The sequence below is a fragment of the Loxodonta africana genome, chromosome 3 (genome assembly GCF_030014295.1).
Source record: "Loxodonta africana isolate mLoxAfr1 chromosome 3, mLoxAfr1.hap2, whole genome shotgun sequence".
NCBI classification, from domain to species: Eukaryota; Metazoa; Chordata; class Mammalia; order Proboscidea; family Elephantidae; genus Loxodonta; species Loxodonta africana.
This window is the reverse complement of record NC_087344.1, coordinates 67,159,347-67,184,439: the sequence shown is the minus strand read 5'-3', so window position 1 is coordinate 67,184,439 and position 25,093 is coordinate 67,159,347. Positions and strand designations below refer to the sequence as shown.

The 25,093-nt window shown below is 50.9% G+C and overlaps 1 protein-coding gene across 2 annotated transcripts; it reads right to left on the bottom strand.

The window, feature by feature from the left end:
• Nucleotides 1–257: 257 nt before the first annotated feature.
• Nucleotides 258–24,909, bottom strand: SERINC2 (serine incorporator 2). Of its 2 annotated transcripts, none has more exons than XM_064281617.1 (10): nucleotides 24,844–24,909; nucleotides 14,840–15,001; nucleotides 13,588–13,778; nucleotides 13,037–13,116; nucleotides 12,465–12,602; nucleotides 10,797–10,966; nucleotides 9,058–9,148; nucleotides 8,596–8,737; nucleotides 2,496–2,696; nucleotides 258–813 (listed from the first exon to the last, which is right to left on the bottom strand). In XM_064281617.1, the coding sequence occupies exons 1-10, from the start codon at nucleotides 24,892–24,894 to the stop codon at nucleotides 678–680; spliced, it is 1,362 nt and encodes a 453-aa protein (XP_064137687.1). In that variant the 5' UTR covers nucleotides 24,895–24,909; the 3' UTR covers nucleotides 258–677. The 2 variants fall into 2 exon arrangements, with proteins under 2 accessions (XP_064137687.1, XP_010593455.2); XM_010595153.3 differs by lacking the exon at nucleotides 24,844–24,909 and adding an exon at nucleotides 21,567–21,646.
• Nucleotides 24,910–25,093: the final 184 nt, after the last annotated feature.

The window sequence follows — 25,093 nt, the reverse complement described above, 5'->3', positions numbered from 1 at the left end:
GCCTCACCACCCCTCAAGTGGACACTTCCCCAGCCTTCTACTGGTCTCTTTTTCTCCAGGCTCCCCTTTCCTGGTCCCCAGAGTGCTATTTCTAGAGCCCTGGTGCACCTTTCCCTCCTCTACAGCCTTCACCCCATGACCCAGAAGACAAAGCCCCTCACCTCTGACATTCCATCCCCAAGCCCCAGACTGGCCTAGCCCCAGATGGGAGGAGCCCACCCCAGGGCCCCATGCTGAGGGTGAGAGGGCACAGAGCATGAGAAGGCACACGCATGGGCTCGTTTATTGGGCAAAGTCTTAGAGACTTTATAAGGCACAGAGTCTAGGGGCTGGGTGCCCTGGGGGGTGTGGTCAGGAATACCCAGGCCTCAGGGCTGGGCACCCATCACAGTAGGTGCTTCCTGCACTTTCAGCGGCAGCCCTCTCCTTTAGCCCCTCCCCTGGGGAGCCTGAGAACAAGGGCCCTTTTCCCCAAAGGGTGAGTGTGGGCAGTCAGGGGGTAAGGGAAAGAGGGAGCCCCATGGGTCTGGGGTAGCAGGAGGGTGGGCTCACACTGAAGGCACTAAGAATGGAGGGGCCCAGCTCAGGCCAAGTCCTGGAAGTGGAGGCAGGGGGAGGAGAAGGCTGGCTGTCACTGAGACCCCAGGCACCAGGTGGGTTGGCCGTGGGAGGCTGCCTCAGCTGAAGTCTCGGTTGGGCAGGAGGGCGGGGGCGACCAGGGTCCATAGGTAGAGGAGCAGCCCCGCCCAGCTGGCACAGACCTTCACCCACACCGCAGTCCACGTGCTGATCATCTTCCGGGTCTCGCTGGGTCTGGAACACACCGTCATCCCCATGAGCTTGCCCTCAATCTTGTGACCTCGGTCCTGGCACTGACCTTATGGCCACAGTTGTGATCCCTGACTTCAATTCTGGCTCTTACCCTGTAGCCCCAGTGGTGCAGTGGTTAAGTGCGTGACTGCTAACTGAAAGGTTGGCGGTTCAAACTCACCCAGCAGCTCAGTGGGAGAAAAGGCCTGCCCCCTTGAAGACTACAGTTTAGGAAACTCTTTAGGGCAGTTCTATCCTGTCCTATAGGGTCGCTAGAAGTCAAAATTGCTTCAACGGCACCCAACAACCCTGTAGCCCTAGTCCTCATCTCTGACATTTTTGTCCCCAATCTTGGCACTTGGCCTTGTGACCCTGGACATAGCTCTTGACCTTGTATCACAAAACTAATTCCTGACCCCAATTCAAACATTGACCCTTGTCCTAGACTGTGACCTTATGGCCATAGTCCTGGTCCTTGATCTTGTAGCCCATCCTAGCCCCTGGAATTATAACTTGACTCTTGGTCCTAACCTATTGATCCCAATTCCATGACCCTAGTCCCTAGACCTCCTGACCTTGGTTCTGACTTCTAACTTTGATTTTCACCTTCATGTGACCCCAGTCCTGACCTCTGATCTTATGACCCCATTTCTGATACCCTGACCTCAATTCTTTTTTTCTTTTTTCTGACCACTTTTTTTTTTAATTGAACTTTAGATGAAGGTGTATAGAACAAACTAGTTTCTAATCAAGCAGTTAGTACACACATTGTTGTATGACATTGGTTAACAACCCCACAACATGTCAACACTCTCCCTTCTCAACCCTGGGTTCCCTATTACCAGCTTTCCTGTTCCTTCCTACCTTCTAGTCCCTGCCCCAGGGCTGGTGTGCCCCTTTAGTCTTGTTTTGTTCCATGGACCTGTTCAAGCTTTGGCTGAAGGGTGAACCTCAGAAATGGCCTCATTACTGAGCTGAAAGGGTGTCCAGGGGCCAATACTCTCAGGGTTTCCTCAGTCTCTGTCAGGCCAGCAAGTCTGGTCTTTCTTTTTGAGTTAGAATTTTGTTCTACATTTTTCTCCAGCTCTGTCCAGGACCCTCTATTGTGATCCCTGTCAAAGCAGCCTGACCTCAATTCTGACCCTTGCCCCTGGGACCCCAGTCTTGGCCTGGTTATCTTAGCTCCTTGATTTTGACATTTCAATCTAGGCTTTATGGCCTCCTAACTCCGGTTTTAACCAAACAACCAAATTCATGACTTTAAATGACCCCAATTCCAGCTCCAACCTTGACCTCATGACTTCTATTTTTGATCCTGTGACTTTGATCCTAACCTCTACACCCTAATTCCAACCCAAATCTGACCCCATAACCCAATCACCATCCCTGATCCCATAAACCCTGTATGCCCTGCACAGGCCCAGCCCCACTTCCTGTGGCCCCACTTCCTGTGGCCCCACCTTTCAGTCACTTAGTCAAGGGCCAGGAGCTGAGCAGATAAGGCACCTGGCAGGTAAACTGGGGCAGAGGTGGGGCAGGCTTTACAGAGGGCCCTAGAGAGGCACTCCCACTCCCAAGCCTTGTTCAGGTCAGGAAAAACCCAGTGATGGGCAGAGGAGAGGAAGTGTGTAGCACACCCACCCCAGGCACCCCAGGCCTACTCGTGTCTGACCAGGTGCACACACCTGTACCAGTTGGTGAGCGTCATCATGATGTGCAGGGAGGCGAGGACCAGGCAGAAGTGGAAGAAGGAGTAGCTGTAGGTGACGCCGTCCTGCTCATTGTCGAAGGCCCGGCCCTGCTGCTGCTGGGTGGCCTCCAGCACGGGCGGACACTCCTCTGTCTGCATCAGGCTGTTCACCTGCCGGTGGTCCGAGGCGCGCAGACTGTGGGGGGTGCAAGGAGTGTGGGCTATCAGGGCTGTTGCTGCCTGAGGTGGGTAGGCAGGCAGTGGCAAGGGGCCTCATGAACTATGGCATTGGTCTTAACAACATTGGGTGTAGATGGTCCAAGAGCCTTGGGAGCTGGTGGCCTACCGGTTAGGCCCTGGGCCAGGAGTTAACTGCTTTGACTCTCAACTCTACCCCCACTCCCTGTGTGACCTTGGGCAAGACACTTAACCTCTCTGAACCTCTAACTACCCATATGTAAAAATCAGGGATAATGGTATTTTCCTTTTAGGATTGCTAGGAGGATTAACTGGAATAATTCATGTAAAGTCCCTAGCACAGAGTATAAACCAAATAAACAGTCACTATTACACCCACTCCTGGCACAGAGTAAATAAAGTCATTATTATACCCACTCCTCACTTAATGGCACGGTTAGGTTCCAAGACCAGGTCATTAGGCAAAAATGGAGGATGACCACATTAGATCACAAAATGGAGGATGACTACATCATTACATAACTGCCAGAACACTAAAAATCATGGCCCAGCCAAGCTGACACATAACCATTACAACCAGCATTACTCTTGCCTCACACTTCAACATTCATTACTGCCAGACATATGTCATTAATGTGCAAAGCAGTCAGACAGGAGATTTTTTACTATTGTTGTAAATGTGAAATGTCAGATAATGAGATAGTTGAAAAGTGAGAGGTGGGTGTATTATGATTGTTCATTTGCTAATTCAATAAATATTTACTGAGCACCTACTACTATCAAGCACCATACCTGGTACTCACTAATTAGTAATGTTTATAATTAATAATGCTCATAGGCTATTAATTTTAAGCTTTCCTTTTGATCCTTTACCAATTACCTCCCCTTTCTTCATATCTACATGAAAAATGATAAATAATAATAATGATTGTATGTCATTGTTTCTCTATGAGGTCTTGATGTTTTAATAGTGAGACATATGTACAATTTTGAAAAAACAACTTGTATTTCAAAAAAAAGAGGAAAAAGGGGAAGACGTGGGATTCCAACCCCACCTCATCAAGTAGAGAAATCACCCCATGCTGACTTCAGCTGACCCCTCTGCCGAGCGGTCAGAACCATCCTTCCACATAATCACCAAAAATTTGCTGACATCTACTGCATTTGAGCCCACATCTACAGCATCTAGAGCGGGAGGGGAAGAGCCAGGTGTGGCCCCTGACCTCATGGAGCTGCTTATGTTTCTCCACTTCCTGTGTTTTAAGAACTGTGCCCCCAAACAGGAGAGCTGCTGGGTAGCCACAGTGTGAGTATGGGAGGTATGAGGATGGGAACATTAAGAAGCATAGCCATAGTGCTTGGAGTGGGGATGGGGAGGAATAGAGAGGCAGAGATCAGGACAGGCGTGCTCAAGCTCTGCGGTCACTGCATGCTCATGGCCTCAGACACAGCGGCTCATGGCTGCTCCTCCCTGAGTCTCAGTTTCTTCATCTATAAAAATGGAGCTAATACAGGTCTTTCCAGGTTGAAAAAAGGAATTGAACGAGGTGACAAAGAAGAGAGTTGTTTGTGAACTGTACAGGCTAGACTCGGAGAAAATTATTTGAAAAAGGCTAATACAAAACAAAATGTGAAAAAGCCTCAAAATGTTCTAGACCAGGAGCCCAGAGGCAGGTGTGCTGCTCTTAGGAAAACTGGTACTGCCCAGGGTGGATGACTGGGGAGAACATAGGTGCAGGACAAAGATTCCATAAGACAGTAAAGGCGAGACTAAGAAAGTGGCACTTGGGGAAATGTTGGGCTATGGGGAGACAAACTACAAGCCTGCCAGACTCAGTGTAAATAATCATTATACTTAATATTATGATCTAGTGACTCTTACCCCCCACATGTCTGTCAGTTTGTTGTACTGTGGGGGCTTGCGTGTTGCTGTGATGCTGGAAGCTATGCCACCAATATTCAGATACCAGCAGGGTCACCCATGGAAAACAGGTTTCAGCTGAACTTCCAGACTAAGAGAGACTAGGAAGAAGGACCCGGCAGTCTACTTCTGAAAAGCATTAGCCAGTGAAAACCTTATGAATAGCAACGGAACATTGTCTGATATAGTGCTGGAAGATGAGCCCCTCAGGTTGGAAGGCACTCAAAAGATGACTGGGGAAGAGCTGCCTCGTAGAGTCGACCTTAATGGAGTGGATGGAGTAAAGCTTTCGGGACCTTCATTTGCTGATGTGGCGTGACTCAAAATGAGAAGAAACAGCTGCAAACATCCATTAATAATCAGAACCTGGAATGTACGAAGTATAAATCTAGGAAAATTGGAAATCCTCAAAAATGAAATGGAACACATAAACATCGATATCCTAGGCATTAGTGAGCTGAAATGGACTGGTATTGGCCATTTTGAATCAGACAGTCATATAGTCTACATGCTGGGAATGACAACTCGAAGAGGAATGGTGTTGCATTCATCGTCAAAAAGAACGTTTCAAGATCTATCCTGAAGTACAACGCTGTCAGTGATAGGATAATATCCATATGCCTGCAAAGAAGACCAGTTAATACAACTATTATTCAAACTTACGCACCAACCACTAGGGTCAAAGATGAAGAAATAGAAGATTTTTATCAGCTGCTGCAGTCTGAAATTGATCGAACATGCAATCAAGATGCATTGATAATTACTGGTGTTTGGAATGCAAAAGTTGGAAACAAAGAAGAAGGATCAATAGTTGGAAAATATGGCCTTGGTGCTAGAAACAATGTCAGAGATCGAATGATAGAATTTTGCAAGACCAACTACTTCTTCATTGCAAATACCTTCTTTCACCAACATAAACAGCGACTATACACATGGACCTTGCCAGATGGAACACACAGATATCAAATTGACTACACCTATGGAAAGAGATGGTGGAAAAGCTCAATATCATCAGTCAGAACAAGGCCAGGGGCCGACTGTGGAACAGACCATCAATTGATCATATGCAAGTTCAAGTTGAAACTGAAGAAAATCAGAGCAAGTCCACGAGAGCCAAAATATGACCTTGAGTATATTCTACCTGAATTTAGAGACCATCTGAAGAACAGATTTGAGGCATTGAACACTAGTGACCGAAGACCAGACGAGTTGTGGAATGATATCAAGGACATCATTAATGAAGCAAGCAAGAGGTCACTGAAAAGACAGGAAAGAAAGAAAAGACCAAGATGGATGTCAGAGAAGACTCTGAAACTTGCTCTTGAATGTCGAGCAGCTAAAGCAAAAGGAAGAATTGATGAAGTAAAAGAACTGAACAGAAGATTTCAAAGGGCCTCTCGAGAAGACAAAGTAAAGTATTATAACGACATGTGCAAAGAGTTGGAGATGGAAAACCAAAAGGGAAGAACACGCTCGGTGTTTTTCAAGCTGAAAGAACTGAAGAAAAAATTCAAGCCTCGAGTTGCAATAGTGAAGGATTCCATGGGGAAAATATTAAACAACGCAGGAAGCATCAAAAGAAGATGGAAGGAATACACAGAGTCATTATACCAAAAAGAATTAGTCGATATTCAACCATTTGAAAAGGTGGCATATGATCAGGAACCGATGGTACTGAAGGAAGAAGTCCAAGCTGCTCTGAAGGCATTGGCGAAAAACAAGGCTCCAGGAATTGATGGAATATCAGTTGAGATGTTTCAACAAACAGATGTAGCGCTGGAGGTGCTCACTCGTCTATGCCAAGAAATATGGAAGACAGCTTCCTGGCCAACTGACTGGAAGAGGTGCATATTTATGCCTATTCCCAAGAAAGGTGATCCAACTGAATGTGGAAATTATAGAACAATATCATTAATATCATATGCAAGCAAAATTCTGCTGATGATCATTCAAAAACGGCTGCAGCAGTATATCGACAGGGAACTGCCAGGAATACGGGCCTGTTTCAGAAGAGGACGTGGAACCAGGGATATCATTGCTGATGTCAGATGGATCCTGGCTGAAAGCAGAGAATACCAGAAGGATGTTTACCTGTGTTTTATTGATTATGCAAAGGCGTTTGACTGTGTGGATCATAACAAACTATGGATAACACTACAAAGAATGGGAATTCCAGAACACTTAATTGTGCTCATGAGGAAACTTTACATAGATCAAGAGGCAGTTGTTCGGATATAACAAGGGGATACTGATTGGTTTAAAGTCAGGAATGGTGTGCGTCAGGGTTGTATTCTTTCACCATACCTATTTAATCTGTGTGCTTAGCAAATAATCCGAGAAGCTGGACTATATGAAGAAGAACGGGGCATCAAGATTGGAGGAAGACTCATTAACAACCTGCGTTATGCAGATGACACAACCTTGCTTGCTGAAAGTGAAGGGGACTTGAAGCACTTACTAATGAAGATCAAAGACCACAGCCTTCAGTATGGATTACACCTCAACATAAAGAAAACAAAAATCCTTACAACTGGACCAAAGAGCAATATCATGATAAACGGAGAAAAGATTGAAGTTGTCAAGGATTTCATTTTACTTGAATCCACAATCAACAGTCATGGAAGCAGCAGTCAAGAAATCAAAAGACACATTGCATTGGGCAAATCTGCTGCAAAGGACCTCTTCAAAGTGTTGAAGAGCAAAGATGTCACCCTGAAGACGAAGGTGCGCCTGACCCAAGCCATGGTATTATCAATCACATCATATGCATGTGAAAGCTGGACAATGAATAAGGAAGACCGAAGAAGAGTTGATGCCTTTGAATTGTGGTATTGGCAAAGAATATTGAATATACCATGGACTGCCAAAAGAATGAACAAATCTGTCTTGGAAGAAGTGCAGCCAGAATGCTCCTTAGAAGCAAGGATGGCAAGACTGGGTCTTGCATACTTTGGACATGTTGTCAGGAGGGATCGGTCCCTGGAGAAGGACATCATGCTTGGCAGAGTACAGGGTCAGCGGAAAAGAGGAAGACCCTCAACGAGGTGGATTGACACAGTGGCTGCAACAATGAGCTCAAGCATAACAAGGATTGTAAGGACGGCGCAGGACCAGGCAGTGTTTCATTCTGTTGTGCATAGGGTCGCTATGAGTCAGAATTGACTCAACGGCACCTAACAACAACAAGTGACTCTTATAAATCAGGCACTCACACCATGCAGTTGTAGAAATGTTCACAGTGACTTAAAATAATAGCAAACACTTATACAGCACCTACTACTTACCATGTTCTTTTTGAAGTGCTTTATACATATTAACTCATCTATAACCCTCCAACAACCCAATGAGGTAATTACTATATTTATCCCATTTTACAGATAGAAAAACTGAGGCACAGAGAGGTTAGGTGATTTGCCCATGATGTCACAGCTAGTAAGTGGCAGTGCCAGGTTCAAACCCAGACATCCTGGCTTGAGTCTACACTGATAAGCACTGGCTAAGATGTCCCTTTAAGAACAAGTGGCTATGTGATCTTAAGTACAAGGCTATCATCTCTTAGGTGAGATTGTGCTGTCACAGCCATCCTGAACAGTGGAGGTTACTGTCCTTCTTTTACTGGGGAGGGAACCGAAGCTCAGAGAAGTTAAGCCACTTACCCCAGGTCACACAGTAGTGGCCTTTCACAGCCAGATCTTTCCCTGACCCCACAGCTGCCTGTACCTGACTCTGAGCTGGGAACACACAGCCTGGACACTGGGCCAGGAGGCAGGGGCCAGGGTGCCAGCTTTGCCTCTGCTGCCCACGCTCAGTGAGCTCTCTGAAGGTCTCGGTTTCCCCCCAGCACAGTGTGCAGGCTGGACATGCTGCTGGCTGAGAACACCTTCCAACTCAGCATCAGGCTTCTACCTCCTCCCCTCCCTTCCAGCTCTGGCCCCCCAATCACAACCCCTACCCAGAGAGCAGACCCCTGCCATACCTGATGAAGAGGGTGCACAGGATGAAAATGATGAGCCCCACGATGCTTGGTGCATCCCACCAATGGCTCACATAACCCTCGGAGCCTGCCAGGGCTGTCTCATTGCCGAGAGTGGTCAGCAGGTGGGGGTTGCATTTCTGGTCTAGGGATGGGAGCACAGTCACCCTCAGCCCATGCAGGCCAGGTCTGAGTAGCCAGGTAGCTCTGAGGATGGGCAGAAACCAACCCAAATGGACAGACAGATTATCGACCAGAAAGTCCCAGCAACAGCCAGCGCTTACAAAACAACAAAGAGAAAGCCCCAGGAACATATGGGATCCCCCATCTTCCTAAAGGACTGAATTTCAGAATGCGCTGAAGCTGGAAGTCCCTGTCACCTGTGAGGGCCCCCAGCTCCCCCCGACTGGTCCCTACTGGCCCAGGAACAAGGCTAGACCTCCTTGAGCCCTGGCCTGCACTCACCTGGGACATTGGACAGGGCCAACCAGGTGACAAACATGGTGTAGAGCGTGATGACCGAGGCCTGCAGCAGACCCGAGTTGGGCTGGGCTTCCTGTAAAGAGTGAGCTCCCGGGTAAGACCCCTACCAGGCCCAAGGATACCCCACCACCACCCAGCCCACTCACTCCCAACTGAGGGGCCTCCAAAACTCTCACCATCCTAGAGCTATCCACCTACACCTCTGGGAAAACACCAACCAGGCCACCCACTACCCACCTTGCCCACCCAAAGCTAGAGCTCTAATTATTCTTCTTTCTTCTAATACCCCTCTAGTTACCCCCTTCGTCCCCTGCTGAAGATGCTTCAAGGGCGTGGTCTCATTGCACTCTGAATAAAAGCCTCCCTGGTTTGCCCCTGCTTTCATCTCCACCTGATCCACCGCCACGCTCTTCCCTGCTGTCTACGTTCCAGCTACAGTGGCCTCCTCTCTCCTTGAAATCAGCCAAACCCTTTCCACCTCAGGGCCTTTGCACTTGCTGTGACCTCTTCCTGACATGGTTCTCCATCTCTCCAAGCTGGCAGCCCCTCTTTAGTATTCAGGCTTCAGCTCAAACAGGACTCCCAGTGAGGCCCAGCCTGAAATGCCTGACTACAGCAGCCCCCACCCCTGCCACCTGACCCACCCTTAGCCCACACCCTTTTATTTTCCATATAGTACTTATTATCCAAAATTGCCTTATTTTCATACTCTCTTACTGCTTGTCCTTCACTGCCCCTAGCCACACACACACTTAAAAATATAAATCTAAACTCTGTGATTAAGAATACAGGTTCTAGAGCCAGCCTGCTGGGTTCAAACCCCAGCTGCCCTTTTTACTAGCCAAGTGACCTCCAGCAAGTCTCTTTACTTCTCTAAGTGTCTATTTCCTCATCTGTAAAGTGGGGACTAAATGACATGATAGATGCCACTGATTGTTCGCTACTATTATTATTTCTTCTTCTCTCCCTCACATCTGTATCTCCAACATCCAGAAGAGAATCTGGTACACAGTAGGTGTTCAAGAGGTATTTGCCGAATTAACACAAATTGCTGTGTGACCTGAGATGGGCATTACCCTCTCTGGGCTTCAGTTTTCCCACTGGGAAATGGACCAGAAAGGCCGTCTCCAACCTTTCTACTCAGAAGCCCCAAAGACTACCTAAGTTATCTTGGAAACCCCCAGTGGACTGAGATTCTAAACTGTGAAGTGCCACTGGACCCACGAGGCTTTCTAAACAAAAGAAGGTAACTTCAGGGGCCTCTACCCATTGTCCCAGAAGGTCTGGGACCAGGAATCATGGAACTGAGCCTTCCACACCACTACTCAAGTCACTCAGTGACTCTCCCTAACATTCACCTGATTCCCATAAAAATAACAATGACAATAACAATAATGGTAATGATAGTTAATGTCTGATTGACATCTATATGCTAAGTACTGTTCTATGTGCTTCACAAATGTGATCTCAATCCCGAGAATAACTCCAGATAGTATGCATTATCCCCATTTTACATTTGAGAAGAGAGAGGCACAGAGAGGTTAAGACACTTTCCCCAAAGATACCCAGCATATAGACGTGAGAGCCCAGACTCTAACCCAGGGAGGCTGCCTTGGGAGCCCACCCTCTGAACCCAAGCCTCCATGACTGAGAGCCCCTGCCCAGGACTCCAAGGCTCCTAGAAGGGGTTCCACACACTGGGAGGGAACAGGGAGGCTCACCTGGACCTTGGGCAGGACAGCGATGACGGAGACGCAGACACAGAGGATGAGGTTGAGGCTGATGAAGACCTTGCCCTCATGGCAGGCACCAGGCTGGGTGTAGTAGAGGAAGAGCAGCGCCACGGCCGCGATGGACAGCGAGTAGAAAAGGAGAGTGAAGAAGAAGAGGCCTGGGAGGAGGGGCAGCGAGCGGTGGGTGGGGAGGCAGGAGGCACAGGGACCCCTGCTCCCTTGTGGGGGCACAGTGAACAATCCTGCCCCTCTCTGGGCCTCAGTTTCCTCACCCGAGGAATGACATCAGTGTTTCCTAACTTTCAGGCATTCACCAACACCTTTGTGATTTCTGCGCCATCCGTGTAACTCCTGAACTAAAATGATTCAATTGGTATAAATAAGGCACCCATAAAAATAAACACAACAAACATAGGAGTCTTATTGAAATGGAACTAGATGAATGGCAAGAACCCTGGCGGCACAAGAGTTAAGTGCTCAGCTGCTAACAGAAAGGTTGGCAGTTCAAAGCCACCCAGCGGCTCGCAGGAGAAAGACCTGGTGATCTGCTCCCATAAAGATTACAGCCTAGAAAATCCTCTGGGGCAGTTCTACCTTGTCACATGGGGCCACTATGAGTCCGAACTGACTCAGGAGCACGTAACAACAACCAAAGGAATGGCAGCCTGCTGCAGAAGTTTCTGTTTCTGTTTCCGAGTATAATTAACTTTTGAATCAGAATGTGTGTAAATGACAGAACACCGTCATGAGCAGACGGTGGCCACAGAACGCCCACCAAGGTTTGTGCCCAAGGGAGGGGGAGGGAGGCCGGACAGAGGGCTGCAGCTGGTGCCCCCACCCCTCCGCCTGCGCACGGCTCTTGAACAGCCAGTAGAGACTGAAAACACAGCAGCAGTAATATTGGGTAAGTCCCTCCTTGCATGAAACATCTGAATTAATTCACTGAAGGTATAAAAATACACTCTGTAAACCAGGACATCACGTACATCTGCCTTTCCTTCCCACCGCTGCGGCGATGACGTGTGAAAAACAGTCCAGTCGCTCAGAGCATCGCTGCTCCAGGCCGCAGTGGCTTTAAAGACCAAGTGTCATCTGAAGTTTGGTCTCTGGATACCACTCCCCCCAGTCCCCCGTTGCTGTCGCTGTCGAGTCAATTCTGATTCATGGTGACCCCGTGTATTACAGAGGACAACTGTTCCTTGGGGTTTCCTTGGTTGTAATCTCTATGGAAGCAGGCCACCAGGCCTTTCTTCCGTGGTGCTGCTGGGTGGGTTTGAACTGCCAACCTTTCAGTTAGTAGCCAAGGACAAACTGTTTACACCACCTAGGGACTTTGGGTACCACTGAAAGGGCCTTATTCACCACTATTGTAAGAACTACTGGACCAGATGACCCCCTCCCCCAGAGCTTTCCAGGTCGCCTCTCCTCTGATCCTCTAAAGTCACCCCAGGACCAGCTGCCTCTTCCCCCCAGCCAACCTCTCCCCTCCATCTCCTACCAAAGTCAGGGGGCTGCCCGAGATACCCTCCAGGCTCCAGCCTAACTTCCGCCTCCCTGCTCTGTGCCGACCCTGGGGAAGCCCTGTCTCTCAGGTAGCCCCACTCTGGTCCTGAGTTCGCATCCTCCTGGTGCGGAGGCCTGGCAGGTGGCACTGACCTGCGTACCAGGCACGGGAGTCACGCTCCTCGGCCTTCCACAGCCACCGCTGGTTCCAGGAGTGCGCAAAGTCGATGAGCAGTACCAGCTGGATGAGGATGAAGAGAAAGGAGCCCACGACGCCGAAGTAGAACCAGACTAGGGTGGGAGAGGGGAGTGAGGTGAGCAGGTCCACCATGAAGGGGGGCAGCAGCCTGGGGGCAAGCCTGGGGCCCCTGAGGCCCCCCAGGCTTCCGGGGCAGGTACACTCCCTGTGCTCTCTCTCTTACACACATTTATTCATTCAGTGATCATCTGCGCCATGAAAAGAAGCAAAGGCCTTGCCCTCAGGGAGCCCTCAGCCATGCACAGACACAGTGTGGCAGGGTGTGGTCGGGGGAGGTGGTCCCTCACCCCACCCCAAAGGTGACCAAATACCACGCAGCTGAGTGTCAGAGGCCACTAGAGCTGTCTCATGGGTGGCGGGGGGTGGGGCGAGGACCCAGCTGCGGCCTGGGGGCTGTGTGCCAGGGCAGGCCCCATCAATGCTCCCCTGCCTGCAGCCCCACCTCCCTCCCCACAAGTCCACCTACTGTTGGAGAAGGAGCCGTCAGGGATGTAGAAGGCACCCACGGTGATGCCCACGAGGGCCAGGAACTTAAAGAACCAAAACCTATGGTAGGGGCAGGGGGAGGGATGGAGGAGAAAGCTGGACTGAGGGAGGGGAATCAGAAGCCAGGCTGTGCCTGGGCCCCAGGTCCCCCACTCCCAAAGAACAGATACCAAGAGAGGTAAAAGGGGACTTTCTGACTAATGGGCACAAAAGGGCTGTCCTGGTCCTAGAACCAACCCCGAGGGACAGAGGGAAGGGCCAGAGCAGGGGTGAGGGTGGTCACCTGAACTCTAGCCCCAATCATGGCACTGAAGTGCTGTGTGGCCTTAGGCAAGTTGCTGCCCTTTCTGAGCTTTATTTTCCTCATCTGAGAAATGGGAATAACTGACTGAGCTGACCCATGTGTTGCACCCTCCTGACTTTGGTGGCTCCTGAGTCTGAGAGTAGGATCTGGGGGTCCCTGGAGGCAGGCAGAGGAAGGGAAACCTGTGGGGGAGGGTCTCCAGGTACAGGTAGGGGCCCCTCTCTCACCCGTTCTGGATAGCAGCCCGTGGGTCCCGGCTGCTACGCACACAGATCATGAGCAGGGTGAAAAGGAAGAAGAAGGCGGCCGTGGCAAAGCACATGCGATAGACGGCACGGAAGCCGAGCAAGGAGCCACAGTCGATGTAGCCCTGCAGGGCGACGAGGTTCTGGACCCCCTCCTCACACACCCAGGGCAGCTGTGGAGTCAGACGGAGCAGGCTGAAGCTCCCATCCCACACAGAACCCTCGAGGCTCCCTTTGTGAACCACAGCACCACCCTGCCAAGGCAGGCCAGGAAGGAAGCTCCCCATCCCCACTGTCCCCCATCTCCCTTCCCACTCCCAAGCCCCCACCCCACTGCCTGGCTGAAGTTTGAGGAATGAGCTCCCCGCTAGAGGCAGATGGGCTGGTTATATCTTACTGTTTATTTCGCTGTTTTCAAGCACAAAACCCCAGAAAGGCACTGTATTGTGTGCTCCAGGACTTCCCAGAGCATTCTCCACCCACCCCTTACATCAGAATCCCCTGAGGTGCTTGGGGAAAGGTGAGATCCCAGGCCTCTACCCTATAGAATCAGAACTTCTAAGGTGGGGTCTGGAGTCCCTGGGTGGTCAAATGATTAACGCACTCACTGCCAACTGAAAGTTTGGTGGTTCGAGTCCACCTAGAGACACTCTGGAAGAAAGGCTTGGTGATCTACTTCCCGAAAATCCCCCATGGAGTGCAGTTCCACTCACACACGAGTTCACCATGAGTCAGAGTCAACTCAACCGCAGCTGGTTAACGTAGAGTCTGAGAATCTGCCTTTCTAACAAACTGCCCAGGTGATTCACACCTTTACACACACTAAAATTGGAAAACCACTGGCCTAAATGTCCCCTGGGCCTACGCCAGCCTATGACACATTGAGACGAAGGGAAGAGTTGGGAGTCCCAAACCGGGCTCGAGCATTAAAGAGGGGAAGAGCAGCCCCTGGCCAGTGTCCAGGGCACCATAATGATTAATGAGATTTTCCAAGGGGACCATGGTTTATGAGAAACAAGACTCTCCATGCAAGGGTTAATCTTCCTACCCACATAAAGGAACACACCCTATCGCCAACCTTGGATTTGGAGCATCGCTGTGCCCCAACACTCCTGCCCACCTCTTGTTAATTAGCTGTGACCCCCAGCCCAGGCCCTCTGGCCTGGAGCAGCTGTGCCCCTCACTAGTGGCAGGCCTGGCAGACGGCTTCCCCTCCCCACCCCACCTGGCTCACCTTATGGAGCTGACTCTCCACGCCCGGGCTCAGCATGATGATGGACACCAGCACCCCCAGGAAGAGGAAGGCCGTGAAGAGGAGGCGGCTCACCGTGGAGTTTCGGCTGGCGGGACAGCAGCCACACAGGATGCAGGGGGCAGATCCACAGAGGCAGGACGCCTGCAGGGAGGGCAGGGTACACGTGTTACTCTGCCTCCTCTCCCCTTCCGGTCCCACCTGCCCACTGCATGTCTCTAAATCTGTCCAGGCGGGGGCACACCTCTTCCCCAGACGTTTAACTCTCAAGGCCAGGGGGCGGGGCGGGGGGGTAAGGAAACCAAGCCTTAGAGAGGCTGGGTCACACAGAGTCACAGAGCCAGGAAGCAGCAAAACCCAGATTCAAACTCAGACATATCTCTGGTGTTACCATGGCTTTGGAGAGAGTGGGGGACAGAGGTTCTTGCTTGGGAGAAGCAAAGTGGTAAAAAAAAAGAAAAGAAAAAAATCAGGTCAGTTCTGTCACTGATTAGCTGTGTGACCTTGTACAACTCCCTCAACCTCTCTGAACCTCAGTTTCCTTTCTATAAAATGAGAATCATAAAGGCACCTACTTCTCACAGGGCAGTTGTGAGAATTAAATAGGTGCGAGAATTCAAAACAGGATGCTGAATTGGAAATCATGACATACTTTATATTTGTTTGTCTGTCTCCCCCTTCTAGCAGGTAAGCTCCAGGAGAGCAGGGATTTTTGTCTGTTTTGTTCACTGAGGTATTATTCCCTGGGAGTGGCTGTTAACCATTTCTTTACTCTGGGGCTGTACCATCTTTGGACAGCAGGTGGCGATCTAACGCTTTCGCGCCCCCGGCTCCTCAGCCCAAGCAGGAGTCCGTCCTTTCCCTCCGGCTGGCTGAAATCATTTAGAAGCTGGTGAACCATACCATTCGCAGTTAGAAACTCATGCCTCTGGGATGTGGATCCACAGCCCAGTCTTTGAGGAAACTATTTATCTTCCCTTAAACAGTCCCAACTCCTCACTGGGGTATTTAGGGGTCTGGAGAGCAAGAGACAAAGTCCTCACTCTCCAGAGCTTCCATGGGCAGGAAAGACACCAAACAAATGACAGGTGTTATAAGTGTTAAGAAGAAAATGTACACGCTGCCGTGAGAGTGACTAACGGGGGACCCTGGTTTAGATTGGGGTGGGAGGTCAGGGAAGGCACCCCCCACCAAAAAGTGACATAAAAGCAGAGAGCAGAAGTATGAGGAGGTACTTGCCAGACGAAAGGGCAGTAAAGAGGGTTCTGGAAGAGAGACCAGAGATTGAAGAGGCTCTGGGGTGGGCAGGAGCTGGGGGCATTTGAAGAACGGGAAGGAACTTTGTGGCCAAAGCCTCGTAAGCAGCGGGTGAGTAGTGACCGGCGAGGTTGGATAGGCTGGCACGGCCCTGGCAGCTAAGTACAGGACCCTGATTTTCATCCTAACAGCATCAGGTGTCTACTTGAGAGTTTTAAGACAGGAGTGCCAGGAAGAGTCTTATACTTAAAAAAAAATCAGATTTGTGGAGAACAGGTTGAAAGGGCCCCCTTGCTGGTCTGAAAGTCCACAGCCTTCTTTCCAGACTGGTCACAAGGCATATAGCACAGTCTAACTTGAGGTGTAGCTACCTTCCGTCTCCCCCCACTTCTCCCCCAGCCTGGAAATGCCCTAGGAGCCTCCTTCTTACCTATCTCTCTATCACTCACAAAGCCAAGTACAGCACAGATGCTCAGTGAAACGTGGGATGAAATTATTCCTCATGGACCAAATTAAAGCCGGGCCTTTCATCTTGCAGCCCCTGACCTCAAGTCCTGCCTCCTACCCATGGCCACCATTGGGAGGTGAGGAGATACGCAAAATGTCACCAGAAAAGTGTTCTGTAACCGCAAAGAGCATTCTGGTTATCAGATAGAGCAGGTTATCATTCTCCTTTTACAGATCAGGAAACTGAGGCCAGAGAGGTTAAGAAACTTGCCAGAGGTCACACAGCAAGTCACTAGCAGTGCTGGAGTTCACGTAATAATGATAGCTACCATTTACCAAGGGTTACTCAGTTCCAGGCCCTGTGGTAAGCATTTGATCTACAGTAAGCCTCACTGACATTATGAAGTAAGTGCTGCTGTAGCCTCCCATTTACAAAGGGGAAACTGAGACTAAGAGAGGTGACATGACCAAGGTCATGCAGCAAGTCAGCTGAGGAGCTGGGATTCAAACTCAGGTCTGTCTGTGCCAAAGCCCAGGCTAGGTCCACAGAGCAGTGCTACCTCCCAGCCCACTAACTCATCGAAGGCAGTCTCATTTAATTTCAAAACACCCCGAAGACAAGAGAAATCCCTCCAAGGACAGAGAAAACCAAGGAACCAGGAACCAGGCGCCCAAGGGCCCAGGTCAAGCCCCGACTCGGCTTGTTACCATTTCCATTTAGCACATTCGAGACATAGGCAAAGCTGGAAGCCAGGCCTTTCAATTCACTGCAGTTCTTGGAGATCAAAATCCAGGTGTTCCTGATACCTGAAACCTCAGCATTTCCAAGGGCCTGGCTGGCAGCCAGAAAGACCAGGCCAGGGAGAGAAAAATACACGCTAGCTCCCAGCTGCTTCCAGGGGGGAAGCAGAACCTCCTCGGAAATGTTCATATACTTTGACCCCACCACTCCACCTCTGGGGATCCCTCCAACAGGAAGCACTTCCTACAGAAATACCAGCCCAAGGGGGTAAGGATGGGTGCATGTACACATGTACACACAGACGGAAGTTCACTGTAGCACTGTTCATAATGTGGAAATAACAGCAGAAATAACTAAATACCCATCAATGTAACATGGTGCTCCCAGCATAGAGAATTGTCTGCCAAGTGAAGATGTGTAGGTAACACTTAAAATGGGTGCATTTTACTGTGTAGAAATTATACCTCAATAAGGTTGTGGTTAAGAGCTCAACTGCTAACCAAAAGGTCAGCAGTGCGAATCCACCAGCCGCTCCTTGGAAACCCTATGGGGCAGTTCTACTCTGTCCTACAGGGTCGCTATGAGTCGGAATCAACTCTACAGGGGCAATGGGTATGGTGTGGTTTTTTGGTTAAGGTTGATTTCATAAGTACCAAAAATTAAAGATTTTAAATAAAGAGGAAAACTAAGGTAGACACAAAGCATTACGTTTTGTGAGCTTATTAGAATCTCATGAAACTGCAAATAACTTAAATGTCCAAAAGCTGGTGACAGTGGTGGCCCACTTACCCCTTGGAATGTCGTAGATGAGAATCACTAGCCCGTGGAGCGACATGGACTAGTGCCTATGACACGATGTGAGCGGCCAGGGCAGACTAGAAACCTGCTTCTGCACTGAGATTACAACCACTCTTCCTCTCTACCCCCACAGAAAAATGCACTGGGGGTAAGGGAGGGGAGGGCGAGAAGCAGTGATAGAAAAGCACCAGAACACTCACAGTGCCTGTGTCTTAGCAGCAGCCCAGGTTCCCCAAATAGAGAACTCACAGAACTTAAGAAGCCCTGGGTCTTATAGAGTCTTAATGCCACAAGGTGCCTAGACATTCAGCCAGACCAGCCCCTCCCCAGTGAAGAATCACCGGGAAGACAGCCAGCCATCCTCTGCTGCTTATATACTGCCAGTACCAAGGAGCTCACTACCTCCCAAGGCAAGCTGAGCCATTACTGGACAGCTCTAGGCCCGTGAGTGGTTTGGGGTGGTAGGGACAGGCTGTCATGCACCATTTACACTCCCTCCTGGTTACCCCTAGGGCCACAGAAATAATTATTAGAACCACTCATGGGTCAATGGGTGAGAGGAGTTGAGGCCTGGGGCCACAGCTTAGTTATTTTCTTTTGTTAAAACAAACTGGCCCAGGTAAGGACGGGATGCACCCTGCAGACTTCATGAAGAATCCCATAAGTGTCTGAGCCCCCCAGGACTAGACAAAACACAAGACAGAAGAGGTCAGCCCCAAACTACTCAATACGCACTTATTTCCCAGTGCGGTGCTAAGAGCACAGGTCCTCATCCTGGCTCTGCCACTACTAACCTGCAGAATGTCCTTAGGGAAGTTCCTCAGTGGGACTCAGTTTCCTCATCTGTAAAACAGGCTTCTGGGGCAGGACACTAAAGTGGCTCAGAGCCCAGGCTCTGCAGTCAGACTGCTCTGGGTTCCACCAGCCTCACCACTTCCTCACATGTGGTCTCAAGCAATTTACCACTCCTGGGGGGTTTATGGAGTGGCCACTGCGTGCCAGTTTCTTGCTAAGCATGTTAGTGCACTCAGTCCCACTTCATCCTCACAATATTCTGAGAGGCAGGTACCTTTGTTATCTCAACTTCATAGACAACGGGGCGGAGGGTCAGAGAAGCAAAGTGGCTGTCCATGGTCACACACTGAGAAGAGGCTAAGCCAGGATCCAAGCACCTTCTCCACTTACATAGAAGGCTCTCCCTGAATATTTGCTGACCACCCAACTGGCCATATACTGGCCTCCTGATGACCCCCATGCCCTTGAGGGCCCATCTTGTCTTCCCACCTACAGCAGGACTCCTGTTCAGCAGGGCTGGAGAGAACCAAAGGGACAGGATGGGTGAGGGCTCAGCACAGCACCTGGCATGCAGCTGGAGCTCAGTAAATGTCAGAGGCCAGGACCCCAAGGGGAGGGCACTGAAAGGCAGGGCAAGTCTCTCGTAGATAATAGATACTCACTGAGATACCTCCCAATTCTACCCTGGGCCAGCCCAGTCCCTGAGGCACCCAGGATGTGGGGGAAGGAAGGAGGTGTGGACAGAAGCCTGAACCAGGAACCAGATTTTAATCCACACTGTGCACCTCCCCATCCCTCACTGTGCATCCTTAGGCAAGGCCACTAACCCCTCTGGGCCCAAGTTTCCTCATCTGTAAAATGAGGGTGTGAGCAGACTGGTCAGTGCCTTGTGTGACTCAGAGACCAGGGTTTAGCTCTTTATATCTCCAGCAGGAACTCTCCACCCACCTTTCCTAGATAATAATAACAATAGCTCCCATGTATGAGCACTTGCTCTATGCCAGGAGCTGTGCTGGGCACTTTACATGCTTATACCATTTAATCTTCCCAACACCATTATGGCAGAGACATTGTTACTGTCCCCAGCTTACAGATGGGGAGACAGAGGCACAGGGGATTGGCAGGTCTCCCCTCAACATTCCGCACCCAGACAGGCCCAGCCAGGGCTTTAGCCTCACCAGGTTCCACGGAACAGAAATCTAGTCAAGTCCGAGGAATCTCTCCCTCCCTCACCAGGAAGTAAACCTTTCTGGGCCAGAGACCCAGTGCAAACCTTGACTTTGGGCAGGAGGATCTCAGGGACCAGCTTTGATTTCTCCTCCTGCACACACATACACACACTTCACAGATGGGAAACAGAAGTGCAGAAGGGACAAGAGGCTTGTCCAGGGGCCACTCCCCACCTCCCTGTGCAGATCTCATTCTCAGAACGGGCTGTTCAGTACATCTCCAGGTCCCCACTCCCCCGCCCCACACCCCCACCCAAACACACACACAAACCAGGGACAAAGGAAAGCCAAGTCTAAGATTCAGCAGCCATCGGACCCCGCTCTCCCTTTCTGGTTCTCTTTGTGTGGAGGCAGAGGAGGAGGGGCTGCCTGAATAAGCCTCAGAAAGATTTAATGAGTGGAACAGGAAAAGGAGAGGGGGCTGGGAGGCTGGGAAGAGGCAAAGGAGAGGGGGCCTCCCAGCGGGGTCTGCCTGAAGCCCCTCCCCTGTGCTGGCTGCAGCCCCAAAACAGAGGCAGGCGCCACCCCACCCAGGCTCCTGACTCCAGGAGACGAGTTACCCCCCACACTCCAGCGTTTCCTAAATTCCTGGTCTCCCAGCCCTGAGTTGGCCCAGGTTGTGACTGGCGACCCAGGCCAATTTCACCCAAGGGTGGCACAGAAAGACCAGATGGAGGCTTCCTCCCCACCCCATCTCAGTGCTGGGGCATAGAGGGTAAGGGTCTGGGGCTGGCTGGGGAAGTGGCCAGGAGTTAGCGTGAGCCAGACTGAACGGGACAGAGACAAGGACGCACAAAGACAGGCGGACTGACAGAGAGCCATAGAAGCAGACAATGACAGACAGAGAGGCGACAAAGAAAGAAAGACAGTCGGACCAACAACAGATATCAGACAAACACAAATGGACGGTGAGCCAGACGGACGAACGGACTGCCAGAAGGAAAGAGATAGAAGGACACAGGGGCACGGAGGTACCGGGACCAGGCAGCCTTGAGTCAGAACGCCCGAGCCGGAGAGGCCAGGAAAGACGCACTCCGCGGACTCCAAGTTTGGCGGGGTGGGATCGCGGGCAGGGTCGGGACCCCAAAGCTCAGTCCCTCTTTGGTCTCTGGGCCTCAGTCTCCTTAGTTCCTAAGAGGGCGCCTGCCGAGGGCACACCCCGTCTCCCTGGCGCTCCCCAACCCCTCCCCCGCAGTAACCCGAGCCCCGGACACCAGCTGCCCAGGGCGCTCGCGAGCCCAGAATGGCGGGGAAGGGAGGCAAAGGGGTGCCAAGTTAGAAAGGGGGCCCTTGGGGTAAAGAGGCAGATGCGGGGCCCGAAAGACAAGTTTGGAGGAAGGAAAAAGAAGAAACTATGTGGAGGAAGAAGATAAGAAAAAAGTGCGGGGCCAAAGAAGGAGCCAGCGGCGCGGGTGGCCGGGGGCGCCCGGGTGGGACTCACGCAGCTGAGCAGGGAGCAGGCTGCCAGGCAGGCTCCCATGGCGGCGGCGCGGCGGGGGCCCGGGCGAGGCGAGGGCCTGGGATCCCGCCGGACTCCGGGCTCCCGGCTGGCCCCGCCCCGGCCTGGCCCCGCCCCGACCCCGCCCCACCTGCCGAAACCACTCGACGCTTTCCGGCGGCGCTCGGGGCCTCCTCGGGCTCACCTGGGGCAGGTGCGCAGGGCGGGGCCGTGGGAAGTGGGAGTGCCCGGGACTCGGGCGACGACGCGAGCCACGCAACACCACCTGATTCAGGCCCGGGCTCGCGTCCTGGTCCACAGCGAGGGTTTGGAATTAATAAGATCTGGTTTCCAGACGCAGGGAGATTACAGTGTGACCTCACGACTCTGTCAGCCCTGAGGGCAAAGGCCAAGAAGCGATTCCCAGTGCTCCTCCAGCTCCTGGTGCAGAGCCTGTGCTCAGTACAGAGGTGTTGAATGATGAATGATGAATGATTAGATAAAGACCTTGGGCAAGTCACTTCGCCTGCGTGAGCCTCAGTTTCCCCATCTGTAAAATGAGGGTATACTCATACCTACCTACCTCATAGGGCTGTTACCAGGATAAGTGGGGCAACACAAAGTGGATGTTTGACAAATGTGAGCTCCCTGTCGTCCCTGTTTCCCCTAAAGTCCCAGCCTCACATTCTTTCAGCCCCATCCTCCCCTCCATCCAACCATTCTTCAAATTCTACTGACTCCCAGCGGCCTGTCTCAGGCCACAAGCTGCCCACAGCCACCCCCCTCTTGGTGTCTGGGTGCTTCCAGAATGTTCAATCCACGGCCCTCAGCTAAAGAGGTCAGAAGGGGTGGTTGGGTCACATTCCTGGCAGACCCCTCCCGTGTAGGTGGAGAGACCCAGAAGTAAGGCTCTGTAATTAGTCTTGGTTCACCCTCCAGCCCTCTCCCCATCCAACTCTAGACAGGCTAATGTTAGAGAAGGAAGTTTGTCTGCCTCACAGCTGACCCCAGGGCCAAAAATCTGGCCTGACTACAATCTTGGGTGATTCACCGGGCGCCAGGTTTAGCTATTAATGGTGCCAGGACTGTTCCACAAACACACTCCACGCTTTCCCTCCTCCACACTTTCACCCACACAGTGCGCTCCTCCTGGGAAGTCTTTCCTTCCCTTGTCCTTCCTATGCTGCTCACATCCCATGTCTTCTCGGTAAGGAGAACTCCCACCCCATCCTAGCCCACCTCCTGGCCCCATGAGGAAGGAATATCCTCCTGCTTCGCTTGTGTTTCCCCCACTAAGGCCTCACACATCACGAAGGTCACCATGGAACTCAAACATGTACAAAACTCTTCCACCAACATGGTCCCATTCAAGCTTCACAGCCGCCCTAAGAAGTACATTAATTTCCCTCACCCCAATTTACAGATGAAGAAACTAAGGCTCAAAGAAGTAAAGTGACTTGCCATACAGGAACTAAGCACTGAATAAATGTTGACTATAAAAAAATTTTTTTTTTTTTTATGATTATTGTGGTTGTTATCATTGCTCAAGGTTGCACACCTCGTAAGGGTCAGAACTGGAAGGCCACGGGTTTGGCCTTGACCTCAGACCTGGAGGCCAGTCCCTGACATCTCACTGCCTCTCTTGGAAAGTGGAGTTGACAATAGCCAGCCCTACCTCTCTATCCAGTAATATGTTCAGTCCTTACCTAGACTGGGTCCCTCAGGCTTTGAGCCACCCGAGGTCTGTCTGATTCATCCCTGGCTTTCCCACTCCCCCACCCCCACTGAGTCTGGCGTATCCAAAAAAAACTAATCCCACTGTCGTCAAGTTGATTCCAACTCACAGTGACCCTATAGGATAGAGTGGAGTTGCCCCACAGGGTTTCCAAGGCTGTAAATCTTTACAGAAGCAGACAGCCACATCTTTCTCCCGTGGAGCAGCTGGTGGGTTCAAACCACTGACCTTTTATTTAGTAGCCGAGCAGTTTAACCACTGCACAACCAAGGCTCCTTGTCTGGCATATACCAAAAAAGAAAAAACCAAACCCATTGCCATTTAGTCAATTTCAATTCATAGCAGCCCTATAGGACAGAGTAGAGCTGCCCCATAGGGTTTCCAAGGAGCGCCTCGTGGATTCAAGCTGCTGACCTTTTGGGTAGCAGCTGAGCTCTTAACAACTGTGCCACCGGGGCTCCTGTCTGGCATATACCCAGCGCTGCCAAGTCAATTCCAACTCTTAGTGACTCTACAGGACAGAGTAGAACTGTCCCACAGGGTTTCCAAGGAGCAGCTGGTGGATTCAAACTGCCGACCTTTTGGTTAGCAGCCATAGCTCTTAACCACTACGCCACCAGTCTGGCATATGGTAGGGAGTAGAGGCTTGCTGAATGAGTGAATGTCTGAGCTTTTACAACAAGCCCAGTTTCCTCATGCTGCTATGACTTCCCTCCTGCTCTGCAATCCTTTAAGTCTGAAATGCCACTATCGAATGCACTGCTCTGACTTAAGGCTTTGTTTCCTTTGGAAATACAAATTTTCCTGGAAAAAGTAGGCTCTCTCTCAGCATCGGCCCCTTAGAACCCTTCTTAAAAGCAAGGGAAAGGGGAGGAGGAAGATAATCTTAGGGACCAAACTACAGGGGCAACTGTGGGCATAGGGAAGGCCGAGGTGTGTGCGGCGGGGAGGGCGAGGTTCTGAAGAGACAAATTGTGGCACTCACTATTTCGCGAGGGTCTCAGTTGCCAAGGCCAGCCGCCCAGGAAAATCTGGCATTTCTCATCTTAGGCATCTTCAGTGCAAATCAAGGAGTCTGAAGTGAGCCCTTGTCACAGCCTTTCCACCCCAGGGTTACCTCCCTCTGTCACTTCTGCCCCAGGAGCCAAACTTTTGAACCCTTTCCATTGTGGTATAGTAGAAAGTGCCCAAGACCTGAAATGCCTGTTCTAGAATAGCCCCTGTCCTCTGGGCCAGCCCCTTCACCCTTCAGTATCTCTATCCCCTCCCTAAAGGGGGGGATGGTGATCCTACTTAACCTCACCGAGCCACTGTGAGCATCCAAGAAAGCAGCTCCTAAGGAATAGGCAGTTATAGGAAAGGAGGGAGGGATTGATATGATTACATGTATAAAGAGACAACTCATCTGACCTTAGAATGGAAATTTTCAGAGCAGGTAACATGCTGCCATTGCCCTGGCCCCAGCCCTACCCAAGAGGAGCAGGGCTCTCATGTCCCTCTCCCCACCCTCCAAGGATGGGCTGACCCGCTCTGGAAATAACTCACTGTGTAGCTTTGTCCGGGTGACTCATCCTCTCTCAGCCTCATGCTTCTCATCTGTAAAATGGAGATAATCATGTTTGCTCCAGCTATCTCAGGGGATCATGATGGAGATGAAATGAGGAAACAGATATAAAAAGGCTTCATTTTCCGGTGTCCTGACCAGTCCGTCAGCCTGTCTCCAGTCTTAAACTTGCAGCTCTGGGGACCAAACTCTCTCTCGCATACCCCCAAAGACAAGATCACAGTCAGAGCT

What these genes read in the sequence shown, in the direction of transcription:
- SERINC2 (XM_064281617.1), bottom strand. Translation starts at nt 24,894, where the DNA reads ATGAGAAGCATGAGGCTGAGAGAGGATGAGTCACCCGGACAAAGCTAC. An exon ending in TGACGGCTCCTTCTCCAACA is followed by an intron (nt 12,603 to 13,036) that starts GTAGGTGGACTT and finishes CTCCCACCCTAG; the next exon opens with TCTGGTTCTACTTCGGCGTC. An exon ending in CTGTCCTGCCCAAGGTCCAG is followed by an intron (nt 9,149 to 10,796) that starts GTGAGCCTCCCT and finishes CACTCTTTACAG; the next exon opens with GAAGCCCAGCCCAACTCGGG.